This window comes from Protopterus annectens, chromosome 8.part0, assembly GCF_019279795.1.
Source record: "Protopterus annectens isolate FY-2018-M chromosome 8.part0, PAN1.0, whole genome shotgun sequence".
Classification (NCBI taxonomy): Eukaryota; Metazoa; Chordata; order Ceratodontiformes; family Protopteridae; genus Protopterus; species Protopterus annectens.
This window is the reverse complement of record NC_056741.1, coordinates 727,413,010-727,436,279: the sequence shown is the minus strand read 5'-3', so window position 1 is coordinate 727,436,279 and position 23,270 is coordinate 727,413,010. Positions and strand designations below refer to the sequence as shown.

The window sequence follows — 23,270 nt, the reverse complement described above, 5'->3', positions numbered from 1 at the left end:
GTGATTTCAACTACCCTGCCTTTAACTGGGAAAACTACTCATGTACCAATACCTTTGCCCAACGGTTCTTGGAATTCATAAATTCCAATGCCCTGGATCAACTAATCCATAGTCCCACCAGGGGCTCCAATATCCTAGACCTGGTCATTACCAACATGAGAAATCAATGCTCCACAGCTATGGTCACCCCCACGTTGGTCAGGTGTGACCATAAGCTAATCACCCTTGACATCCACATGCCTCCCCCACCCCCCAGTAAGGAAAGCTCCGTAAAAAACTTCTCCAAAGCCAACTTCATGCTACTCAAGTCAGAAGTGACAAACTTCATGACACCCATGTAGATGGGAACTGAAAGTTCGACTGCTGAATCCTACACTAAGGCACTGTACGAGCACGTACACTTGTGTGTGAATCGTGCCATACCAAATAGAGCCAAGACGCTGTCCTCCAAAATAAGGAAGCCAGTCTGGTGGTCCCCTGCTATAAGCAAACTTTACAACAAAAGGAAGAAACTGTTGCAGAAAAGAGGAAAATCCCAGGATGCAAAAAACTCCCTTACCAGCCTCAGTAAGAAGCTGAGATCCCTCATAAAATCCTCCAAAGCTAGTTAGCGAAAATAAAATTGCCAAAAATCCCAAAGACAACCACAAGGCATTCTATAGCTATGTCAACAATCTAAATGGCAATGCTCAGATCTGCTCTGAGCTACAACAGAATGACATTAAATATACTGATCCCAAGGATATTGCCAATATCCGGGCAGATCGATTCAGTGCCAACTTCACCCCCCTGTTACCCCCTAAAGGGCCCATCTCAATACCGAAAGATTGCTGAATTCCAGTAATAATGGCCACACAGGTAAAAACCACACTCTCCAAAGCTAAGAATACAGCATCCATGGGACCAGACGACATCCTGGCTGTGTACTACATGAACTACAAAAATGAACTGGCACCTCCCCTAATTGTCATGTTTAATCATAGCCTCACCTCAGGCTTCGTGCCCCCTGAGTGGCGCACAGCTACAGTTATCCCACTCCACAAGGGGGATCCACCTTGGATCCTGGGAACTACCGCTCCATCAGTTTGACAAGCCTGATCTGCAAGGCCATGGAACTTATAAACAAAGACATTGGCAACCTTCAAACACTGGACTCCACCCAGTTTGGGTTCGTGAAGGGCTGATCGTGTCTCTTGAACCTGATTGACTTCTTCAATTTAGTCAATCTTCAGAGCTGTGGACAAGGGTAAGGCAGTCCACACAGCCTGTCTGGACCTTGCCAAGGCCTTCAACATCATCCCCCACTCTGGAATCATAGATAAACCTTACTAAGCTGGGCATTAATCCCTACATCACTCAATGGTTTGCCAACTGACTTACTGACAGAACCCACACTGTAAAAGTAGCTGACTCCAAATCCAGCTCCAGGCAAGTGACAACTGGAGTACCTCGGGGTTCAGTCCTGGGACCGCTCTTGTTTGGCATCTACTTCTCTGAAGTACAGGCCAACACTAAGGGACTCTGGCTAACAAAGTTCGCAGATGGCTGCAAACTGGGAGCCGTTATTGAATCCCCAAATGATGTGGCTATTCTACAAAAGGGCCTTACAGAAACAGATGCTTGGTGCCAGAGGCATGGGCTCAAGCTCAATGCCAAGAAATGTATAGTTATCCCCTTTGGGGAAAAAACATGTACCCGTGAATTACCACATAGGTGGCAGTACACTAAACACCGAAAGTGTGATAAGAGACTTGGGGACACAGATGGACAGTGGTCTCACCTTCAATAACTACATCGCCACAACAGTCAAGAAATCCTATGTGGCACACCTAATCACTAAGGTCTTTTCATCCAGAAAAAAGGAGGTCATTGTCCCATTGTACTTCTCCCTCTTTAGACCCATTATAGAATACAATGCCCCGTTTGGTTATGTACCTCTCAAGACATCTGCAACAACTGGAAAGGCTGCAGAAATACCTCACTAAAAGAATCACAGGCCTAAAAACATAAGTTAAACAAAACATTTTTGAAAGTCACTGTACTGTTAAGGCCACCCGTCCTTACCCCCCTTGGGACCTAAACCTTGTGTTGCAGTCTCTTATACAATCTCCCTTTGAACCCTCGGCTACATGCTGCAAACTCAAGTAACTTTCATGGAAGACAATTTTCTTAGTGTCCATTACCTCGGCTAGTAGAATTTCTGAGATCCAAGCATTGTGTTCAAAACCCCCATACTTGATTTTCTATAAAGACAGAGTTACCTTGCGTACCAACCTGTCATTTCTTCCAAAGGTGGTGTCAGAATCCAAAATAAATCAGTCAATTAATTTGCCAGTATTCTTTCCCAAATTTTCTAACAAAGGAGAATGCATATTACATTTGCTGGATGTACACAGACAGTTGCGTTTTTACTTGTATAGAACAAAAAACATCAGAAATTCTGATCAATTGTTTATATCATATGCAGAACCAACATTGGGTAAGCCAGTTACCAAAGTTACTTTATCTAGTTGGATAACTCATTGCATTTCCTTTCTATATAATAAATTGGGTATTACTAACCTGTTCAAGCCCATTCCACCAGATCCATGGCAGTTTCCTCAGTTTTTCAATCCAGGGTGTCCATCCATGGATGATATTTGTACAGTAGCTACTTGGTCTACTCTACATATAATTTATTACTCATTACAAATTAGATCTGGTCTCTAGAGGAAGGGCATCTTTTGTTTCTGTGTAAATCAGGCGTATCCTTCCTTGGGTCCACCCTGGAAATTAGGTAGCTGGGGACTCTGTTCCATCAGTTGAGGACAGAATGAAAATTGACAACTTCAGATGGAACGTTATGAGTACATAACTTTTTTATCTGTGTTGTCCATTTTCATTCTCCCTCACTTCCCCTCCCACCAGCTCCCATCCTGAAGGCTTCTGGACGAATGTGTGCTTAGTGGACCTTTGTGTGTCCTCAATGTTTTTTTTTTTTTTTTTATATATATATATATATATATATATATATATATATATATATATATATATATAAGCTCCAGATATAGCTTCTCTGTAATAATTTCCATCTTGTTCTTTTTACTAAGGCAGCAGTTGAGATCTGAGGTAATTGGAGGTGGTGCATTATGGATAAGGGGGAAGCTCTAGAGTTTTTGGTTGCCATGAAATTTATCAACGGCCGAGTCTGATCTGAGGGATCGGCTATGAACCCATCAGTTGAGGAAGAATGAAAATGGACAACACAGATGGAATGTTATGATGAGTACATAATTTCTTTCTTTTTTTCTTTATAGAAAAAAATTCTTCATCATCCCCCTTCATAAAGGAGGAACCTCATCTGTTAATAAACAATTTCAAACCTTCGCCATATTATCCCCTTTATCAGAAATTCTGGAGAAGTGCATTCACAAGCAACTTCTTCAACATATTCCTCAGGAAAAGCTCCTGACCCCCATACAGCATGGTGGTAGATCCACCTATAGCACTACCACGGCCTTATTAATTTTCACAGATACTGTTAAAAAGCCAGAGACAAAGGAAAATTTGTTTCTTCTGTATTCCTTGATCTCTCTAAAGCTTTTGATCTAGTCCATCACCAAAAACTCCTGTAAAGACAGTCTTCCCTTGGGCTATCACAACCCACACTACTATGGTTTAACAAGTACCTAACTGACAGATACCCATCTGTTAAATGACTTTCCCCTTTTTCTCCCTTTCTTCCTTCTTGCCAGTACTGGTGTGCCACAGGGTTCCATTCTTCACTATTCACTAACAATACACATAAATCCTCTCAGCAACCTCATGTCATACAATATGCTGATGATTCTAGTCTGATATGCATTATTAACAGCCTAAATACATCTTCAGAGAATTACTCAGTAAGCCTTTAACTTTGAAAATTGGCCACAGGATAATCACCAGCTACTAAATATCAAAAAAAGCTAAAATACTTCTCTTTTTTTCTAAAACCCTATTTCCACAAAAAAAAAAACTTTAAAATTTCTTCCTTAAATAACACCATGATTGAAGTTACCCCGCATACAAAATTACTTGGCATGGCAATCCGTGGCAGTCTTAAATTCAATTTACATATCCACAACAGCATCAAGAAAACCCATCAAACCTATGCACCCTACGCAGAGTTAATATGTTTCTTACAGACTCTGCAAGGTATCTCTAGCTACCACTTACCTCTTACCCTCTCTCTTATATGGAGCTCATATCATGACCATCTTACAAACTTTACTTAGTTCTAAACTTGAACATTGCTGTAACAAAGTTGCCAGATTCACTTGCAACAAACCTTACCAGACCCACCACTGTTTAGCACTAAAAGCATTTAACTGGCTCAAGCTTCCTCATCAACTGTCTTATACTCTGTTCATCTTCATCTATAAAATCATTAATACCCCATCTGCCTGCCCAGCAGTTAGATCCCTACTCCAATATTATCTTCCAAATCATCCCATTAGTCAAATAATAAACAACTGTTTACCATCCACAAACCACAATGGGCTGCTAGGGTCCGTCTCTATTCCAGTAGTGTAGCTAGAACTTTAAACTTCCTACATCAATCAGGTTTATCACATAACTTCATCTTTTCAAAACATTACTAAAATACTTCCTGTCTGCCTCCTGGCTTTGTCCCTGCTCCTTTATTTATTTATTTATTTATTTATTTATTTATTTATTTCATTTGTTGACAGGCAGTGTCCGGCTGAACTATTGCCCTTTTTCAGGGAGGCCCAGGGAGAAAAGCTATACAATGCAATAAAAATAGCAATACAGATACATTTCAATAAAAATAGCAATAGAGAATTTTGGTAGTTAAAATACGTAAGCTACATACATGTGTATTGTTGACAGATAAAACAGTACTATAAACAAAAAGGAGAATGTTAAAGTAGAATAATTTGTATGTCTTGGCTTAAAAAGAGAATCGAGTAAATATAAGGTTTTGTATGCAGAGTAGCAGAAACTTAAATTACATAAGAATTTCAGGGAGCAGAGTATAGAAGAAGCTTTGGAGGTTGCATAGGAAGTATAAGATGAAGTAGTTAATGGAAAGTTTTAGTAAGTTAGTTTGACTGTACTATAAAAGGTAGGTAATAATCGGGGAGGAGAAGTACAATGGCAGGACCAGTGTTTATTAAAGTGGTGTTTGGTTGCTAGCTTAAATTGTTTGGAGTAAGTCAGGACCTTATTTCTAGTGGGAGTTTGTTCCATGCAGTAGAAGGATGGTAGCTGTGTAAGTTGCACCCTGTGTTGGATTTGTAGATTTTTAGTAGGTCTTGGGTTGAGCTTCGGAGAAGTCTGATAGGGGAGTAGTGAGAGATGAGAGAAGATAGACTTGGGCAGAAATCGGGCTGATATAGGATGGAGTGTATGATTTGGAGTTGAGATTGTAGGAACAGGTGAGGTAGTTTGGGCCAATTCAGATATTTTAGGGAGAGACCGTGGTGAGATTTATATGTTTGTTGAGCTGCAAATTAGCTATTTTATAGTAGGTTGATTCTAATTTGGTAAGTAGGGAGGAGTTCAGATTTGTGAGTATTTGAGAACAATAGGTTAAGCATGGTAGAAGGTAGGCATGGGTAAGAGAAATCCTAGCTTCAGTAGTTGGGAATTTGTTGTTCCTGTACAGTAGTCCTAGCTTTTGGTGTTTTTTTTTTATATAATTGTTGATGTAAAGATCGAATTTTAGTTGATCGCCAATGGTAATGTCAAGGAGTTTTGTGCTGGTTACGATGTCTATAGGAGTATTGTTTAGGGACGTTATGGAGATGGAAAGTTTAATGTGGTTTGCAGATTTATGTAGAAAGAGTAGTAATTTTGTTTTCTTAGGCTTGAGGATGAGCTGATTTATTAGTGAGCCATGTCTCTACTGAGTTGAAAGATGTCTGGGTATTTGTTAGGAATTCTAAGGGGGAATTAGCAATAGTTATGACTGTAGAGTCATCTGCGTATTGGACAATGTTAGATTGAGGACAAGATGAGTGGAGTGAGTTGGTGAAGATATTAGAGTAGACATCCAAGAATGGAACCTTGGGGGAGCACCAGTTCTTACTGAGAGAGGGGTAGGTAGGCTGCAGTCAGTACGATAGGACTCAGCACTATCAGAGAAATAGCTAGAGAACCACGCAACTGTATCAGGAGAGAAGTTTAGGTCTGCAAGTTTACTAAGTAGCAGTGTGTGCGAGACAGTGTCAAAAGCCTTAGAAAGGTCAAGGAATAGACAGAATACGAGTTTGTGATCATCTTTAGCTAAGGCTAATGTGTTGAGAAATTATAGCAGAGCTGTGGTTGTACTATGCTTGGGACGGAAACCATACTGTGTTGGAGTGAGAAGTTTTTCTTGTAAGAGAAATGCATAACTTGTTTGTGTATACATTTCACAAGGATATTGTGGTCATCTGGGATATAGCTTTTTGGCACTCTTCATCACCTTTCTTATACCTCCTTTTAAATCATGAAATCACTTGACCTGTGTATCCCTTTCTAATACCTCACTTTACTGTACTTCTTAAACTACTATGTCTGCTTCCATTTAGCACAAGCAAATTACTATACCATATCTACTTCTCTGTTAACATGCAGACTTGCTTAACTCCTCTAATACCTCACTCTATTGTATTTCTTAAATTATTCCCTGCCTGTTTTAGATACCACTTTTCTGTCTGTAAAGTCTCCATACAAGGCTTGTAAATTTATTGTTTGTGAATATCAGTACAAATATTATTATAGTGACTATTATGCTATGTATTCATTGAAACTGCATTATAAAATTTGTTATTGTAAATAAAATGCATTAAATATGATACAGTGGAGTTTTTTCCTTGAGCATCCACTGAAAAAGGGCAGCTGTGCCCAGTCAGACTTTCCCAGTAAACGGATGTCCATAAATGAATAAATAATTCCGTGAATAAAGCAAAAAAAGTGAATCAATGTACATAGCCTTTTACTGTACAGAACAGAATATGTTAAAATGTAATCTGAAACTTTTTTAAGATCTGATTTATGTAACTCATTGTCTGCCATATAGCCCTCTGTTGATGAGCAGGCTGTCTGAATTTTCTGAGTTGCACCACTGCTTGTAAGTGTGAGATTGATAGTAATGGCATTTTGCTGATTCCTTGAAATGAAAGCACAGTGAAGATTTATTGCAGAATATTCCCTTCCTGTTTCTCCCATCTGCTACTGACAGTGGAAATATGAGTACCATATGTGCATATACATAGTTACATGGGCTTTAGTATGCCAGCTCTCTCACTGCTATACATAGCTCCATCTGGTGTCTACCAATTACTGTGTCATTGTGCTCTGTTAAGTTCTGTTTGAGCAGAGAAATCAGTTGGGGTGTCCTCTTTCCCCTTTGTTATTTGCATTTTAGAACAATTGGCAAAGAAAATAAGGGACTCAGAAATTCAAGAATATAATTGGTGTGCAGTCAAGAAAAGTTGGCTTTATTTTCAGATGATATTATTTTATGCCGGATAACAACAGAAACGGACATTTCAGTGTTGTGGAACATTTTGAGACTGTTAAGTCTTTTCAGGATACAGGGTTAATTAAGATAAAGCAAATGCAATAGCTGTAAATTGTGTACCCACACACAAATTGCTTCAGCAGTGGCTATATTTATGGTGACATAATAAAATGAAGTACTTAGGGAATATGCATTAAAAAGGATTTTGTTATGGCAGCTAAGGATATGTGGGAAGAGACTAAGCAAAAGATAATAAACAAACTAAGTAATTGGAAGCTGTGTTTTATGAATATGGAAAGCAAAATACAAGCAGTGAAAATTTTTGTTTCTTTAGTTTTATACACAGTTCAGACATATTTTATCAACCAGAGGACAAGTTGTGAATAGCAATTAATAAAGAATTGAATGATTCCATCTGGGAGTAGAAGAGTGCAATAGTCAAGTGGGATAAGGTGGTTTGGGATTACCCGATTTGAAAGGGTATTTCAGAGCTACAAAGTTAAGTCTCCTATACATAGCAGAAGCAGAAAACTAGAATTCAAAGTGGAAAGGGATGATGATCAAACTGGGGGGGGGGGGGGACGATGAGAGACTGGGATTTTGAATGCAGATCCTTAAGGAGAATAACAATAACCAAACAGAATATTACTTTCATAAAGTAGCAGAAAGTATTCCTAGAACTAAGCCCCCAGGGATGGGGAAAGGCAATTAAGGGTACAAAGAGGAGGCAAGAGAGGGCTGGAATTTACTGGAGAAACCTGACAAATGAACCAATTTATTGGGAGCAAATAATTAGAGAGGGAAAGGTAATAAAATGGGAAGAGATCAGTAATTAATTTGGATTGCAGACTAGAGAGTGCCTTCTATATCAAGGATTGATCTCCGAGTATAGGTAAAGAGAAAGTAGTATGGGGATCCTAAACAAGAGACCAGCACTAGTAGAGTTTTTAGTAGAATCTAGAATAGAAGTTGCTGTTAAAAAAAGAGATGATTAGTAGGGCATATAAAATATTGCATAACTACAAGACTCAGAGGAGGTTAGAAAGGATTAGGAAGAGATGCTAAATAAGCAATTCACAAATAAGTAATAGAGGGATATATGAATGACTCCTACATATGCAACAAAGTCGAGAAAATTTAGGATCTTTGCTTGGAAGGGTTTGCATAGGTATTTTTATATGCAAGCAGACTCCAAGAATTTTTCCTCAAGTAGATTATAAATATTGGAGGAGGTGTAATGGGGAAGAAAGAGGTAATTGGGAACATATTTTGTGGGAGTCTCCCTGCAGACTACTTACAGAAATACTGAGTAAGCAAATTGGTGCAACTAAGGAGATGATTTTTGAGCTATAATACAGAATCTTAATTGCCAAGACATAGTAAGGTCTTGCTGAGTTTAATTCTGGTGGCTGCCTAAAAAGCAACTATAAGAAAATGAAATCAAACTCTTAACCATCTGTACTAGAAGTAGTGAATGTAGTAACAGAGATAAATTAACTGGAAGTGGAATAGTAGGAGCTAATTACATAGAAAAAATTGGAACTGTGGGACCAGTACATTGGAGCTTGCTGTTTCCTTTCTACAGGATGTTTAGGAGAACAGCCTTTTGGATGCTCCATCATCTGCTATCCTGTTCTGCCTGGACTTATTAGTCATGATAACCAGTAAATGTGTCTATACAACCCCTGTTATTATATTAACTTCAGGACTGCACAAACAATGAAAGGGAAGCAGTTTGCAATGCTACTTGTTCTTTTTTCTCTGCGTTTGTACATTCTCGCACATTATAGGGAAAAAACTGCATGAAAAATCTAGCCAAGCTACAGTTTTGTCTGTGTGATATCTTAATCTTCTTGTAATGGAGACCCATGGGACATATGCAGATTACCATTTAAGGAAATCAAGTGATGTTCTTCATCTCACATTGCTGCAGTCCTTACACTTGGGTAGTCCGCTGTCCTCGGTCGGCCCGAATATCAAATTATAAGGCTGACGTCGGTCAAGGCGCATTAGACTGACATCAGGACGTCAGGGTACAAATGCGCATGACCGACGTCATATCCTCAGTCTTTTTTGCCGCATGGTCCGATGCAGAAGCAGCGTTGCAAGTGCCGTTCGGCGTTCTGAAATTTTTCGAATTCGGAGTTTCAGACCGAGTCAAAGTTGGCTAAGTACCCCGTTGGGGAATATTTTAGTTTTTTCTTGCCTCAGTGGTTTACCGGATGTCAGAAAAAGTGAATAACTGTATTTCTTGTGGGAAACAGATACCGCATAGAGATTATCATAATTTGTGTATTCCTTGTTTGGGGCCTGAGCATGACGTTGTTGGGTGTCGCTTTTGTGCTAGGTTCAATAAGCGCACTATTAAGCGAAGGTTAGATTGTGCCAGGTTAGTCTTCGGGAAGCGGTGCAATTATAATATGCCGTTGGATGCTCCGACGCCCGCTTCTTCGAAGAAGCGCAAAGACAAAGCAGCTAAGCCCAGGCAGGAAGAGTCGTCTGTACCGGACGCCGGTTCTTTGGAGGTGTCGGTGGAACCAGGGGTTCCACCGGAGGTTTCTCTGGAGTCCCAGGGGGAGACTTTGTTGTTGCAGGATGTGGCCTCTCAGGAGGCAGGTCAGGCTGAAGGGGCTTCTCAGGTTACTGTACTCCCCTCCCTTCCTAGGGTGGTTAAGCCCTCTCCTTCTGTTTCCAAGGCTTCTCCCAGAGGCAGGCCAGGTTTAGCTTCTGTTGGTGTCACTCCTAGTTCATCAGGATCTGTGCCCAAGAAGCACATGCTTAAAATGGCAGAAGATTTAATTACTTTAGAGGTTCTTTGCCCCCTCCTGATAAGAGGCCTAGGGTGGAACCAGAGTTGGGGAGTTTTGAGCAGGCTTCGGATGTTTCAGAGTCTTCGGCTGAAGACTTGCAAGAGTATTCTCCTTATTCTGATTCTGATATGGATGATTCTACTCCTTCCGCTTCTCCTCCAGAGGATTTTTCTTTTTCAGAGACTCTTCATTCTATGAGGGAACATTTTAAGTGGGAAGGTCAGGACTTCTCTGATTCCAGGAAAAGGCTTAGGGAATTTTTGTCTTTACCCCAGCATAGGCCTTTGGCTATACCTCCTGTTCTGGATGTTGTGGAAGATGTGTTTGCAGAGGCTTCTCTTAATCCTGATTCTTTGCCTCCTGCTCCTGTTAAACCGGATAGGTATTACAGGGTGCCTGAAGCTCATAAATATCTTTTTAAGAGTCCTAGGGCGGACCCAGAAACTGTTAGTCAAGGGCCTAAGGGTGTCAAGGCTTCTGTTGTAAAAAATCCGGTTCCTCCAGATAAAGAGGCCAGGGCTTTGGATAGATGGGGAAAGAAAGTCTATACTTCTTCCACCTTAGCTATGAGGGCTTTGAATTGCCAGTTTCATATGTTGAAATACCAAAACTATCTACTTTCTCAATTGAAGTCTAAGGTAGATGCTCTGGCAGAAGGTATTGCGTGTAAGGAATTACAGGATTTGGTACATGTTTCTGAACAGGTGGGTAAGCATTCTTTGCAATGTGGTTTTGATGCTGTACAGGCCTCGTCTAGGGTGGCTGCTACTGGGTCAGTTCTTCGCAGGCACGCCTGGCTGAGGGATCAGAATTTATCTGACCATGTTAAGACAAGGATTTTAGATGCTCCTTTACAGTCTGATGTGTTGTTTGGTTCACCTGTGGAGGCAGTCTTAAAGAAAATGGAAGACAAGGCTAAGTCTATGCAGACTGTTAAAGATTTTTTGCAGGTTCAGCCTCCGAAGTTTAGTAGGAATTGGCCTACCAAGGGGTGGACGTATCCTTCTTATGATTCCCAGTCTAGGGGTAGATCTAGACGTGGTAGGGGCAGAGCTCAGGGCTCTTTCAGGCCTAGAACAGGGAGTTCACCTGCACAGTCTTCGGGTGAGGGCAGGGGTCAGTCCTTTCGTAAACAGGCCCAATGACTTACCTTTTCAGCTGCCAGAGCCTTCTCGTCTGGCAGCTCCTTTCGGAGGAAGGTTGGCACTTTTCAAGGAAAATTGGAGTTTAATTACTCAAGACAGATGGGTATTGGATATCCTACACCAAGGTTACAAGTTTTATTTCCATACCTTGCCTCCTTTCAAAGGCATGCCAGACGTTCCTCCTCAACAAAGAATAGAGGCTCACAAACAAATTTCTCTGCTACTTCAAATAGGGGCCATACAGCCAGTCCCTCTGCCAGAAGTGGGCCTAGGATTCTATTCTTGCCTGTTCCTAGTACCAAAGAAGGGGAACACGTGGAGACCAATTTTGGATTTATCTATCCTCAACACTTATCTGGACATTCCCAAGTTCAAAATGTTGACGTTACAACAGCTTTTACCTCTGCTGGGCAAAGATCACTGGATGGTAACTCTGGATCTCAAGGAGGCTTACCTTCATGTTCCTATCAGACTAAGTTGCAGGAAGTATCTGCGTTTTCGGGCTGGGACTTCTCATTATCAGTTCTCTGCATTGCCCTTTGGCTTATCTACTGCCCAGAGTGTTCACAAAAGTTCTGGCTCCAGTGATAGCTTTCTTCAGGCTAAAAGGAATACAGATTTATCCTTATTTGGACGATTGCCTGATTCTGGCTCCAGGAAGGACGAACTTCTTCATCATTTGCAATATGTGATAGCAGTGCTAAGATGCCTGGGGTATTCTGTGAACGAAATAAAGTCCAGTCTAGTACCCTCTCAGGACATGTGCTTTCTGGGTGTCAGACTGAATACAGCATCCCAGATGGCCTTTTGACCCCGGACAAACAAAAGAATCTTTCACTTTACTTCCATCAATTGTCTCATCAGTCCAGGCTGACTGCAAGGACAGTCCTTCAAGCCTTGGGGTTCATGGCATCTTGTATTCTGGTGCTTCCCAATGCCAAACTGCATATGAGGAAGTTACAATGGTATCTCAAAAATGTATGGACACAGCACTGCCAGGATATGGACACTGTCATTCAGATAATACCTTGCATTCAAAAGGAATTTTTGTGGTGGGCTCAGGAATGTCACCTAAACAAGGGACTCTCTGTGACCCGGCCAGAGGCGAGTCAGATTCTAACGACAGATGCCTCAGACAAAGCTTGGGGAGCTCATCTAAATGGAAAGTGGATACAAGACACGTGGCCTGCCAGACTACAACATCTACATATCAACCTGAAGGAGATGTTAGCAGTCCAATTTGCATTAATAGCTTTCAAGGATTTACTTCTCCCAGGGCAGGTGTTGATTCTAACAGACAACACAACTGTCATGTGGTACATCAACAAGCAAGGGGGAACACATTCTTATCCTCTATGCAGGCAAGCAATGATTTTGTGGGAGACTGCTCTCAGTTTACAGCTAAATCTTCAGGCAAGGTTTCTGCCGGGAGCACAGAACTCCTTAGCAGATGTGTTGAGCAGATGAATAATGGATCCCCATGAGTGGAAATTGGATCCTCATGTATTTCAGAAATTGACAGTGTCATGGGGAACTCCAGACGTAGAGCTGTTCGCTTCTCCACTAAACTACCAGCTGCCAAAGTTTTGCACAAAAAGGTTTCATCCCACAGCCTGGAAAGTGGATGCTCTTTCTTTCAATTGGAGCAATCTTCATGTGTATGCCTTTCCACCTCTGCCTCTCCTCCCAAAGGTACTCCTAAAGGTCAGACAGGACAAGCCAAGGATGATTTTAATAGCTCCAGATTGGCCTCGACAGCACTGGTACCCTTTACTGAGAAGTCTGGTGCGGAGCCTCCATGGCCTTTGCCTTCGATTCCACACCTGCTGTCTCAGGAGAACAGTCATTTACTCAATATCAAACTTCACTCTCTTCACCTAACAGCCTGGCATATTCTGTTTTGAACCCTGGAGGGTCTCAACTTCCACAGCGAGTTTTGAATGTTATTTTGGAAGCCAGAAGGCCTAGTACAAGGAAAGTGTACGCAGATAAATGGAAGAGATTTTTATTTTGGAGTGCAGCAAAGGAATTTGATGTTTCTGAGCCTAATTTAAGTGTGGCTCTTCAATGTCTTACTGAGTTACTGGACAAAGGTTTGTCCTTCTCTTCTATTAAGGTTCATGCTGCAGCAATTTCTGCTCACTATGACTGTGACCCACCATTGTTTTCTCATCCTTTGTTCAAGCAATTTCTTAGAGGGGCAAAGAATATAAGACCCCACGTGAGCTCCTACTCCTGCTTGGGATCTCAATTTTGTGTTGGAGAAACTCACTCTACAACCTTTTGAGCCTGCAGCTTCTGCCGAGTTGAAATATTTATCATGGAAGACTGCTTTTTTGTTGGCCATTACCTCTGCAAGAAGGGTTTCTGAATTACAGGCCCTTATGGCAGTTGAGCCTTTCTTAATTTTTCATAAGGATAGGGTATCTTTGCGTACTAATCCTTCCTTTATGCCTAAAGTGGTTTCTAGTGTGGCTTTAAACCAAACTATTCATTTGCCTACTTTTTATGCAAATCCCCAAAATAAAGGGGAAAAGATTTTGCACACTTTAGATGTACACAGGCAGTTGCGATATTATTTGAGCAGAACTAAAGGGTTCAGGCAGTCTCCGCAGTTATTTGTTTCTTTTGCTTTGAGTTCTCAGGGCAAGCCTGTGTCAAAACAAACTATTTCTAAGTGGATTGGGTTTTGCATTGCTTTCTGTTATTCCCATCATGGTAAGGAGATTCCAGCTGGGATTAGGCCTCATTCCACTAGGGCTACTGCCACTTCGACAGCTTTTTTAAGGGGGGTGGCAGCTAAAGATATTTTGGAGGCAGCTACTTGGAGTTCAGTGCATACTTTCTCTAAGCATTATCATCTTCCACTTTACTCTAAATCTAGGGCTGGTTTTTCCACTGCTATTTTACAGGGCATTTTGGCAGCTCCTGCTGCATTATAGTTTTGCCATCCTCCCTTACCTCTGCTTTGGGATTCTACCCAAGTGTAAGGACTGCAGCAATGTGAGATGAAGAACATAGTACAGTTTTGTACCTACCATAAATGTAGATGTTCGAAGATCCACATTGCTGCAGTCCAATTACCTCCCTCCTTCCCCTCTGTAGTTAGAGGCGGTTGTGTGGGTTGGGTTGTAAATATTGTGTTTATTGTATATATTGTACATATTATTAGTGCAAGGGTGGTGGACTGGTTGGTTGCTGTCTTTTGGTTTTGACCTTTCTTTTTGGGTCTTCTGACATCTGGGGCAAGAAAAGACTGAGGATATGACGTCGGTCATGCGCATTTGTACCCTGACGTCTTGATGTCAGTCTAATGCGCCTTGACCGACGTCAGCCTTATACTTTGATATTCGGGCCGACCGAGGACAGCGGACTACCCAAGTGTAAGGACTGCAGCAATGTGGATCTTCGAACATCTACATTTATGGTAGGTACAAAACTGTACTTTTCAGTTACATGACATCTGAATATCCATGACTTTTTTACTTTTTAAGTCTTTATGGTTACATTTAGGCCAATAAAGCCAAACCGCAGTAGCTGCGTGTTTCAACCTTTTTAATGACATCATCAGCACAGCATAAATGGATAGTTTGCCTAAACTTCAGAAACACAGGGTCTATAAACCCAGCTGGAGCTAGAGTTTTCACTGTGTGATACCCTAAACCTCCTGTAATGGAGACCTGTGAGACGTATACAAATGACCCTTTAAGGGCATCGAGCATTTCAGGTACATGGCTTCTGAATGTCAATGACTTCTTTACTTTTTATGTCTTTATGGTTACATTCAGACCAGTAAAGGCAAACTCCACTAACTGTGGATATGCATATTTTGACCTTGTTATTGGCCTCGTCAATGCAGCATAAATGAATAGTTTGGCTGAACTTCAGAAACAAAGGGTCTTTAAAACCCAGCTGATGCCCATAAACATTAAGGTGCCAAAACTGTAATTGCACTTGCTGGCGGTATTCTGTAACAAATTTATTCAGTCAGTTGAGCCTGGTTGTTTGGAATTTGCTGATGTGTGGTCCATGCTCAGGAACTCTGTTCCCTGCTAAATTATTATAAAAGATCAATTACTTGAGTACTATACTTTAAAATTTTCTTTGCAGTTGTATATCATAATATGTTTCTGTGATTTAGGTGAACGCTTTTTGAAGGGGTATTGCAGTGCAGTCTGAAGATGTTTGTCAAATATAACCAAACAATGCAGCTTCATGTTTTACACTGAATTTGTGTTTTCTTAAGCCTGATTATTATTTATTTTATTTTTATTATATTTAGTTGAGAAATAAGGCATACCCAAATTGGTCCAGCAACCCATTTCTTGAAAATAAATAAAATAATGTCTGCCTTTATTGTAAACCTTCCCATTCAACATGGCTGACCTAGATTTGGCCATGTTAGGTCCCAACATCATTTCATAATGTTATTGCCTATTTGCTGAGAAAAATGCCACTGCAGGATACTATTCAAAGTACTTGAATGTCTTTCAGCTACAGCAACAAGAAACAGAGCAAGTGTTTAGACCCTTAGGAGGGACTGCACATCTCTAGATCATGTAGATTACAGAAAAATTAACTCTGAAAACATTTGACTCTCCTGATCTAATAGTTATTCTTAGATTTGTAGGAAAGTTGTAGATTTGAAATTAGGTGCTCTGCTTATTAAGAACTTGCTAGGCTGTTTTACTTGATGCTAGAAGGATAACATTTCGGCAGGTTATCCACAAATCAAGTCAGCCTAGCCTTATGGTATTTTTGAATTTGGATTGGTAGTATCTAGGCTGATTCTTTGAAATATAAGGTTGAGATCCTGCTATGAACTTAATGACTCTGATTAAAGTAGAGGCTCAGACCCTGGAGCAGACAACTAAAAGGTAGAAGTGAGTGGCTAAAAACCTGCCCACTCATCTTACTGAGGGGGGGGGGTGCTGTTTTCTGCCATTCTGCTGTAAGATGCTCCACCTGAAGGTTAATGAATATGCAGAAGGACAGGCCATGCACTTGTATATATCAGGCAATGCATAAGTGTTGTTATAGCTGGAAGCAGTGCATGCGTGGAAGCATGCATATATCATTGGACAGCACAGTAGATTATGCTTTAGCAGTGTGTACACATCAGCCACCAGGAGAGCAGTGGGAAATATGGCTTAGCAGAAGACCATAATGGCTGTCTAGATGATGGCCCTCTTAAGCTGATGGGTAGCAGCAAGTAGGGAAATGTGGATAAAAATCATGTGGACTGGTGTGTTGTATGCATTCTCAAATAGTGATAGTTTTTGGTGTAACAGAAGTGCATTTTTATTGTTTGAGGAAAAGTGTGATAATTTTGGCAACAGATATTGCATTATATTTAGGCACAATTTGCTGCAAAGAAGTTAGAGTAATTGCATTTTAAAATAAAGTATAAGCAGAGTTTATCTGAAAGACATCACATGCTGTGTTGTACTGATGCAGACTAATTGCTATGTTTAATCTCTGTTATGTTTCGGGTATAATGGTCATATGAAATAAAGCAGAATGCACAGTCTCAGACTCTCAAGGGCTTTTGCAGACATTCCCCTTATGTTACTGCTGTCAAACACAGTTAAAATTTTGTCTGCTTAACTGTGCTTGACTGCAGTAACATAAGGGGAATGTCTGCAAAAGCACAGCTAGCATTTTGTCTGCTGAGGGGTGACTTAGTGTGTTTTATTTGTTACATTCTTCCTGTCTAAAAGAGTGCTTTAATGCCCAGTATTAAGTTCAAAGAGTGCTTTAATGCCCAGTATTAAGTTCATTGCACAACCACAGTAGAGTTTTACAACCATAGATTGGCTGATGGGTGTTTGATATATTTAATTTGATTTTCAGTGAATTTTTTAAACACTTAGTAGCATGTTGTTGATCTGATGTATTTAAAATGTTTGTCATATGATAGTCATCTGCTTTTGAACACAGTTTTAACACGAGGTCATTTGTCATACTTTTTTCTTTTTCTCTCAAGGAAGAATGTTTCAGAGAATCACTCTGAAGTTAGTATTGCTTGGCAACTCAGGGTAAGGATAATTTTATTGAATGCAATTGTGTTATGCTTCTTATTCAGCTTTGGGGGGTAGATGGGCTGGTCTATAAGCAGCTGCTGCTCACGGTAGAAAATATTTTTGCTTTCACATTTGTCTGCTTTACATGTCTTACTACTGCGGGAAGATTTTTCTTATATTTATCTACTTTACTGTTGCAAAAGTATGCATTAATGTAGTCTTTACCAGAAGGAGCATATCAAAAATGCTGCTGTTAAATGGTTTGATTAGGTTATACATTATCTGCTGATGACTGAAACTCTTTTATCAATTTGCTGTCAGTAGCCATTCTTTAATAGTATAAAAATAGCAACACTGTCAAAGACTACTTTATTTAATATTTTTCACTGCAGTGTCATTTAGTGATATTAACTTAGTTGGTGCACATAGCCTGTGTTAACAGTTTTTAACCTTTTATTGCAAAGTAAAGATCTCCTCCCCCTCCTATCTCAAGTATTTAACAATACTGTTATGTTTTGTTCTTTCTAGTAAACTAGATCTATACCTGAAAATCAAGTTTCTTTTTCCCTGATAATTTTTTTTGAGAACCCACACTTTGGGATAGATTTGTGACACTTTACCCTTTATAACCTTGATTATAAAATAAAGAAATGTCTACTCTGCTTAAATCAGCTTATAATATCACAACAGAAAATCTGTATAAATAATAATATTCCTCTTCTTTGTTATGTTCCACATTAATTTGTTGATAGTCTTACCCATGATGCTATGTTTGCATTGACTTTTTTTTAATTACTCTTCTGCTCAAAAGTGTAGTCATATAATTGCTACTGATGTACAAGTAAACAGATTTAGAAAAAAAAAGAATATATTTACTTTACTGTATAGTAGTGTATTATATTTATTATTCAGAATATTTTCATAGTGGTGTATTATATTTATTATTCAGAATATTTTCATTTTAACATCCAGTGTCATACATATAAATTTGATTCCTTTTCTTCTGCCAAATAGCTCAAAGGCTGGATTGCAAAATTTGTAATACAGGTACATGGTCGGGTAGCTTAGAACAGAGGGTAAAAGCTATTGCTGCCAACTAGCTTTATTCAGCCTGTAGTCCTGAGTTTTGATTCCACTAGCAAACTGTGCAATTCTGAGCAAACTACCTAACCAGGTGGTGCTTATGAGACACCCCTGAACAGAAACATAAGTGTTTAGTAAGCTTAGTCTCATAAATACATAAAATACAATTAATGTTTAACTGCATCTCTGATTAAGTTCAGAATACTAATACGAGTGTTCATGTACTAAAGAGTTCTACCTGTAACCCAAAGTGATTTTTCTACCATTGATAAGTATCCATCTGTGTGACACAAACGCTAGCCTGAAACGCATGAACTGCACAGGTATGATAAGGTTGTCATATTTTCAAGTCACAGTGAGCACAGTATTCAAACATGACAATCTGCCAGGAAAGTGGGCATCTTGCCTGAGCAGTCTAAATGAACTTGTCAAATAGATACAGCTGATTGGGTTACTCAACTGTTGGATGAAGTTTGATTTCTCAAGTGGCAGTTTACCGAGGCTCAAGATGATGAGGATCTGATTGCCTCCTTAGGAAATAATAATGTAGGTGAAAAGAATGGTTTAATGGTAACCTAGGTGATAAGAAGGCATTTGATGTGGTAGATGGTATTATTTGACAAAGGCATTGCTTCCCTTGGGACTTTACTGCAAATTTGTTGCTTTCAGTATAACTGCATGTATACATTTAGAAGCTAGGGCAAAGATATGTACTCATTTGTTACAGCATTTAAAAATTGCCAGGATACTTGACAGGGATGTCCTGTTTCTCTATTGCTTTTTGCAGTGTGTTTGGAGCCTTTGGCAGCATGCCCTAGACAATCTGAGATTAGAAGAAGAAGATTTTTAACATTTCATTATTTGTACACTATGTTTTAGTGTATTGGTTCAGACCAGAAGAAAACATGTATAAATTGCTTGGAACACACGGTAGCTTTGGTAGGTCTTCAGGGTATGACATTTATACTAACAAATTTAGGGCAAGGATATTAAATTACGAGATACTTATGAATGTTTGTGAGAATTTAGACAGATGTTTCATTTGAGACATCTATATGAAACTTGTATGAGGAACCTATAAAGAAACTGAAACTGGAGTTTAAATGATGTAAGATTTTTGGGACTTGAATTAGATCAGAGAGTAGGTGCTGCATTATTTTATGTTTCCATTATTGCTGTTGTTCTCCTGTGTGTATATTAGACTTTAGTCTGCAGATATTGCTCAAACATTTTCCAGCAAGTATCCCTCAATGTTGCAAGGGCAATGAAGAATATGATGCAGGACTTTATATGTAATGACAGTAAGTCTAAGGATGTTTGGGAAAAATTGATAATGCCTTTAAGAACGAAAGGGATGAAATGTACCAGATCCTAAACTGTATTTTGAACGGCTGTGCAAGTTAAAGATTTGTATTTATCATGACTTTGTATGAAATGAGATGGAAGCATTTATTATGGGGAACCAATGGGCGTTTGAAAGCTGGTTGTATGCCGATACTTTACTTTAAAAAAAAAAGAAGATCCCCATATGTAATTAAGACACTAACACAGATTGTAACCAGTGCTTAACATGCCAGTCACACAACAATGGTTGAAATTGGAACCACTTCAACTACCTATTGAATTTTGTATGAAGTCACAAAGGCAACTATCACTGTATGTGGGACAAGTTAATTTAGCTCCCAGGATAAATGTATGAAGGCAGTTTGATTTTTTTGTTATGGGGGGGGGTAATAATACTTCTTATTTCTTTGTAAAGATATATCATTAGAGTTTCTTGTCAATACAATGTTACTGTCTGCAAGGCTTCATATTATTCATTTTAAAATAAGGGTAGGTATAGGACTTTTGTGTTGCTTAGTAAAAAAATATATAACCAGAACATAGCTTGTATTTGATCAGGAGTAAATAAGTTTCGACTTAGCCATACAAGTGGCATTTATATCCACTATAATGTTGCCCAAAACAGTTTTCATGTTCCTTAAAGGACCACTACGGGAAAAACTTTTTATTTATCTTTTTTTTAATTTCTACATATTGCTAAACTGTATTAATCAGAAAGTAGTAGTCACTACTAATTTTCTTGTGTTTGTAACCCTCAATGTCCTTCTGGGAGCAGACATTCTGATCAGAGGTTGCTTTCTTTTAAAGCTAAATCTTCCCCATAGTGCACTGCAATGGCACAGTTGTTGAGATCGTAATGCCCATGACTGGACTGTCACATCTCCGTTGGGCTAATTTTGAGAGGCCGCCTCAGTACTAGTATCACTTACTAATCTGCAGTGCCTCTTAACAAATGCTTTTCCTACTGATGTGTTGCACATTCTATGAAAAAAGCATACAGAAATATCAACTCATTACTGAGAAGACTTTTTTGGAGACGCTGCTTTTATGTGCTTCTCCCATTTTCCCTTCCTCAGTAGGCCACTGTATCACATTTCCTATCCTGTAAGGTTTAGTTAATTAGTCACCTATGCATTACAATAGATATTGGACAGAGCTGTCTGTATGGTGTGCCAGTAAAAGTGTTCCGTCATCTCTTCTTATTCTTGTCATCTGAATAGCACTTTGTAAATAATGTTACAAAATGCTTGTGCTAGTATGCTGTAATTGTAACAGTAATTGTAACAGAAAGAAAAGAGAAGTGTGGAACACAGGCACAGGGATGCCTACCTGATTGTTTGTTTGTCAGCTGATGTCTGCAGTATGTTTTATACTGCTACAGGTGTGTGGTTACAACTTGACAACTGAATTGGCCACTGTGTCTGACTTACGAATAGTAACAAACCAAAATTTGAAAATGAGCACAGCTCTGAGTGGGAGAATTATGAGCATCTTAGAGTAATCATAATATTCATTGAAAAAAGTTAATAGAATTGCAGCAAGATCCACTGAAACTGTTGCTAGGTCATCTGCAGATTGCTTAAAATAACTGTGGTATAAAACATAAAGCTTATGACAGTCACTTATTTTTATTTCTCAAGGAATTGTCAAAATTCTTGGATAGGAGTGAATGGAAAAGGATGTAGCAGCATAGACTGTAAAGTAATATTGACATTAACTAGGACAGAAAAGTGTGCATGTTGCTAGGGACAGTGATGGTATGTATTCTTTTGTGTTTACAGAGAAATACTTTGAAATTTCCATGCGCATTTTGTGATGTTAATCAATGTGTGTGTATACTAAAGCAACAGTGGTAGAAGGTGACATCAGTGGCCTGTCTGAGAGGCAATAAGATTGGCAACTGCATTATTGTGTAATGATCTTTCTGAAATAGGACTATTATTTGATGGATGATAGCATTTGCTTGCAGACATAGCAACAGCTGTCAGTAGCCAATATGAATTCTAATAAATCGAGCTGAGCAGAGTTTCTGGAATACTTAGCCTCCTGCATGTTAAGGATTGATACAAGCATTTTGTAACATTATTTACTGTGGCACTGCTATTCCGATGATATGAATAAGAACACTTTTACTGGCACACCACACAGACAGTTCTGTCCGATGTCTATTGTAATGCATAGGTGACTAATTAACTAAACCTTATAGGGCATGAAGTATGATACTGTGCCTTACTGAGGGAGTGAAAATGGGAGGTGTAACATGAGAAGGAACTGAAGCACACAAAAGCAGCATCTCCCAGGAAAGTCTGTTCTCTCAGCAATGAGCTGATATTTCTGGATGCTTTTTCATAGACTGTATAACGTATCAGTAGGAAAAACATTGTAAAAAAGCACCGCAGAACAGTAAGTGATAGTAGTACTGAGGCCTCTCAAAATTAGCAATGCTTCTCTGTTCTAAGTGAATTTAACTGAGATGTGACAGTCCAGCCGTGGACATTTATAATCTCAACAACTGTGCCGTCATAGTGCACTATGGGGAAGATTTAGCTTTAGAAGAAAGCAAGGTCTGAACAGGATGTCTGCCACCAGAAGGATATTGAGGGTTACAAACAAAAGAAAATCAGTAGTGACTACTATTTTCTGATGAATACAGGTTGGCAATGTGTAAAAAATTCAACAAAAGATAAAAAAACACAAGTGTTTTTTTTTTTTTTTTACCCCGTAGCTGTCCTTAAAAGGCTAAATATCCACAGAGCTTCATAGGAGCACTGTATGCCTGCATTTTTCTTAGAAATCACAGTTTAAGTACAGTATATAAACTATCTACCACAAGAGGAATGGTTTCTGGCCCAGAAATTGTGGTTTATTGGCAGTTTGTGGCATTTTTTCCATCTCCTTCAACTTTCTGGTTTAAAAGCCCCCATTTGTACTAGTTTCCTGCCTTTCCTGTAACTAATCTAGTCCAGGTACAGATTGCTGTGTCCATGACTGTTTGTAAGCTTCTAAGCCCCCCCCCCCCCAAGCCTTTCTGTGTTGGCGGGAAGCCTTCTAGCTTATCTACTACAAAAGGAGTGGTTTCTGGCCCAGAAATTGTAGTTTATTGGCTGTTTGGGCAGTTTTTCCATATCTTTCAACTTTCTGGTTTAAAAGCCCACATTTGCTTTTGTTTCCTGCCTTTCCTGAAACTAGTCTAGTCCAGATACATATTTACTATATCCAGGACTGTTTGTAAGCTTCTGAGCGGTGGCAAAACATCTGCTCTTCAATTTTTCCCTTAGATCTGCTAGTTCTCTCCTCTCCTGCACTTTTACTAGCTTATTAGTCTAGCACTTTACCAGACTTTTTGTAGCAGTTATTGTGGCACACAAAAGTGCTA

General features: G+C 39.5%; 1 protein-coding gene across 5 annotated transcripts in view; it reads left to right on the top strand.

The window, feature by feature from the left end:
* The window catches only part of LOC122808998 (ras-related protein rab7-like), an 867,514-nt gene that overhangs the window by 215,612 nt on the left and 628,632 nt on the right, over positions 1 to 23,270 (top strand). For 3 of the 5 annotated variants that reach the window (XM_044080178.1, XM_044080176.1, XM_044080180.1), the window contains one exon: positions 17,431 to 17,482. In XM_044080178.1, coding sequence (XP_043936113.1) covers positions 17,436 to 17,482 — 47 coding nt within the window. In that variant the 5' untranslated portion in view covers positions 17,431 to 17,435. Of the gene's footprint in view, positions 1 to 17,430; positions 17,483 to 23,270 lie in introns of those variants that run through there. The other 2 variants (XM_044080177.1, XM_044080179.1) reach the window with 1 other exon arrangement.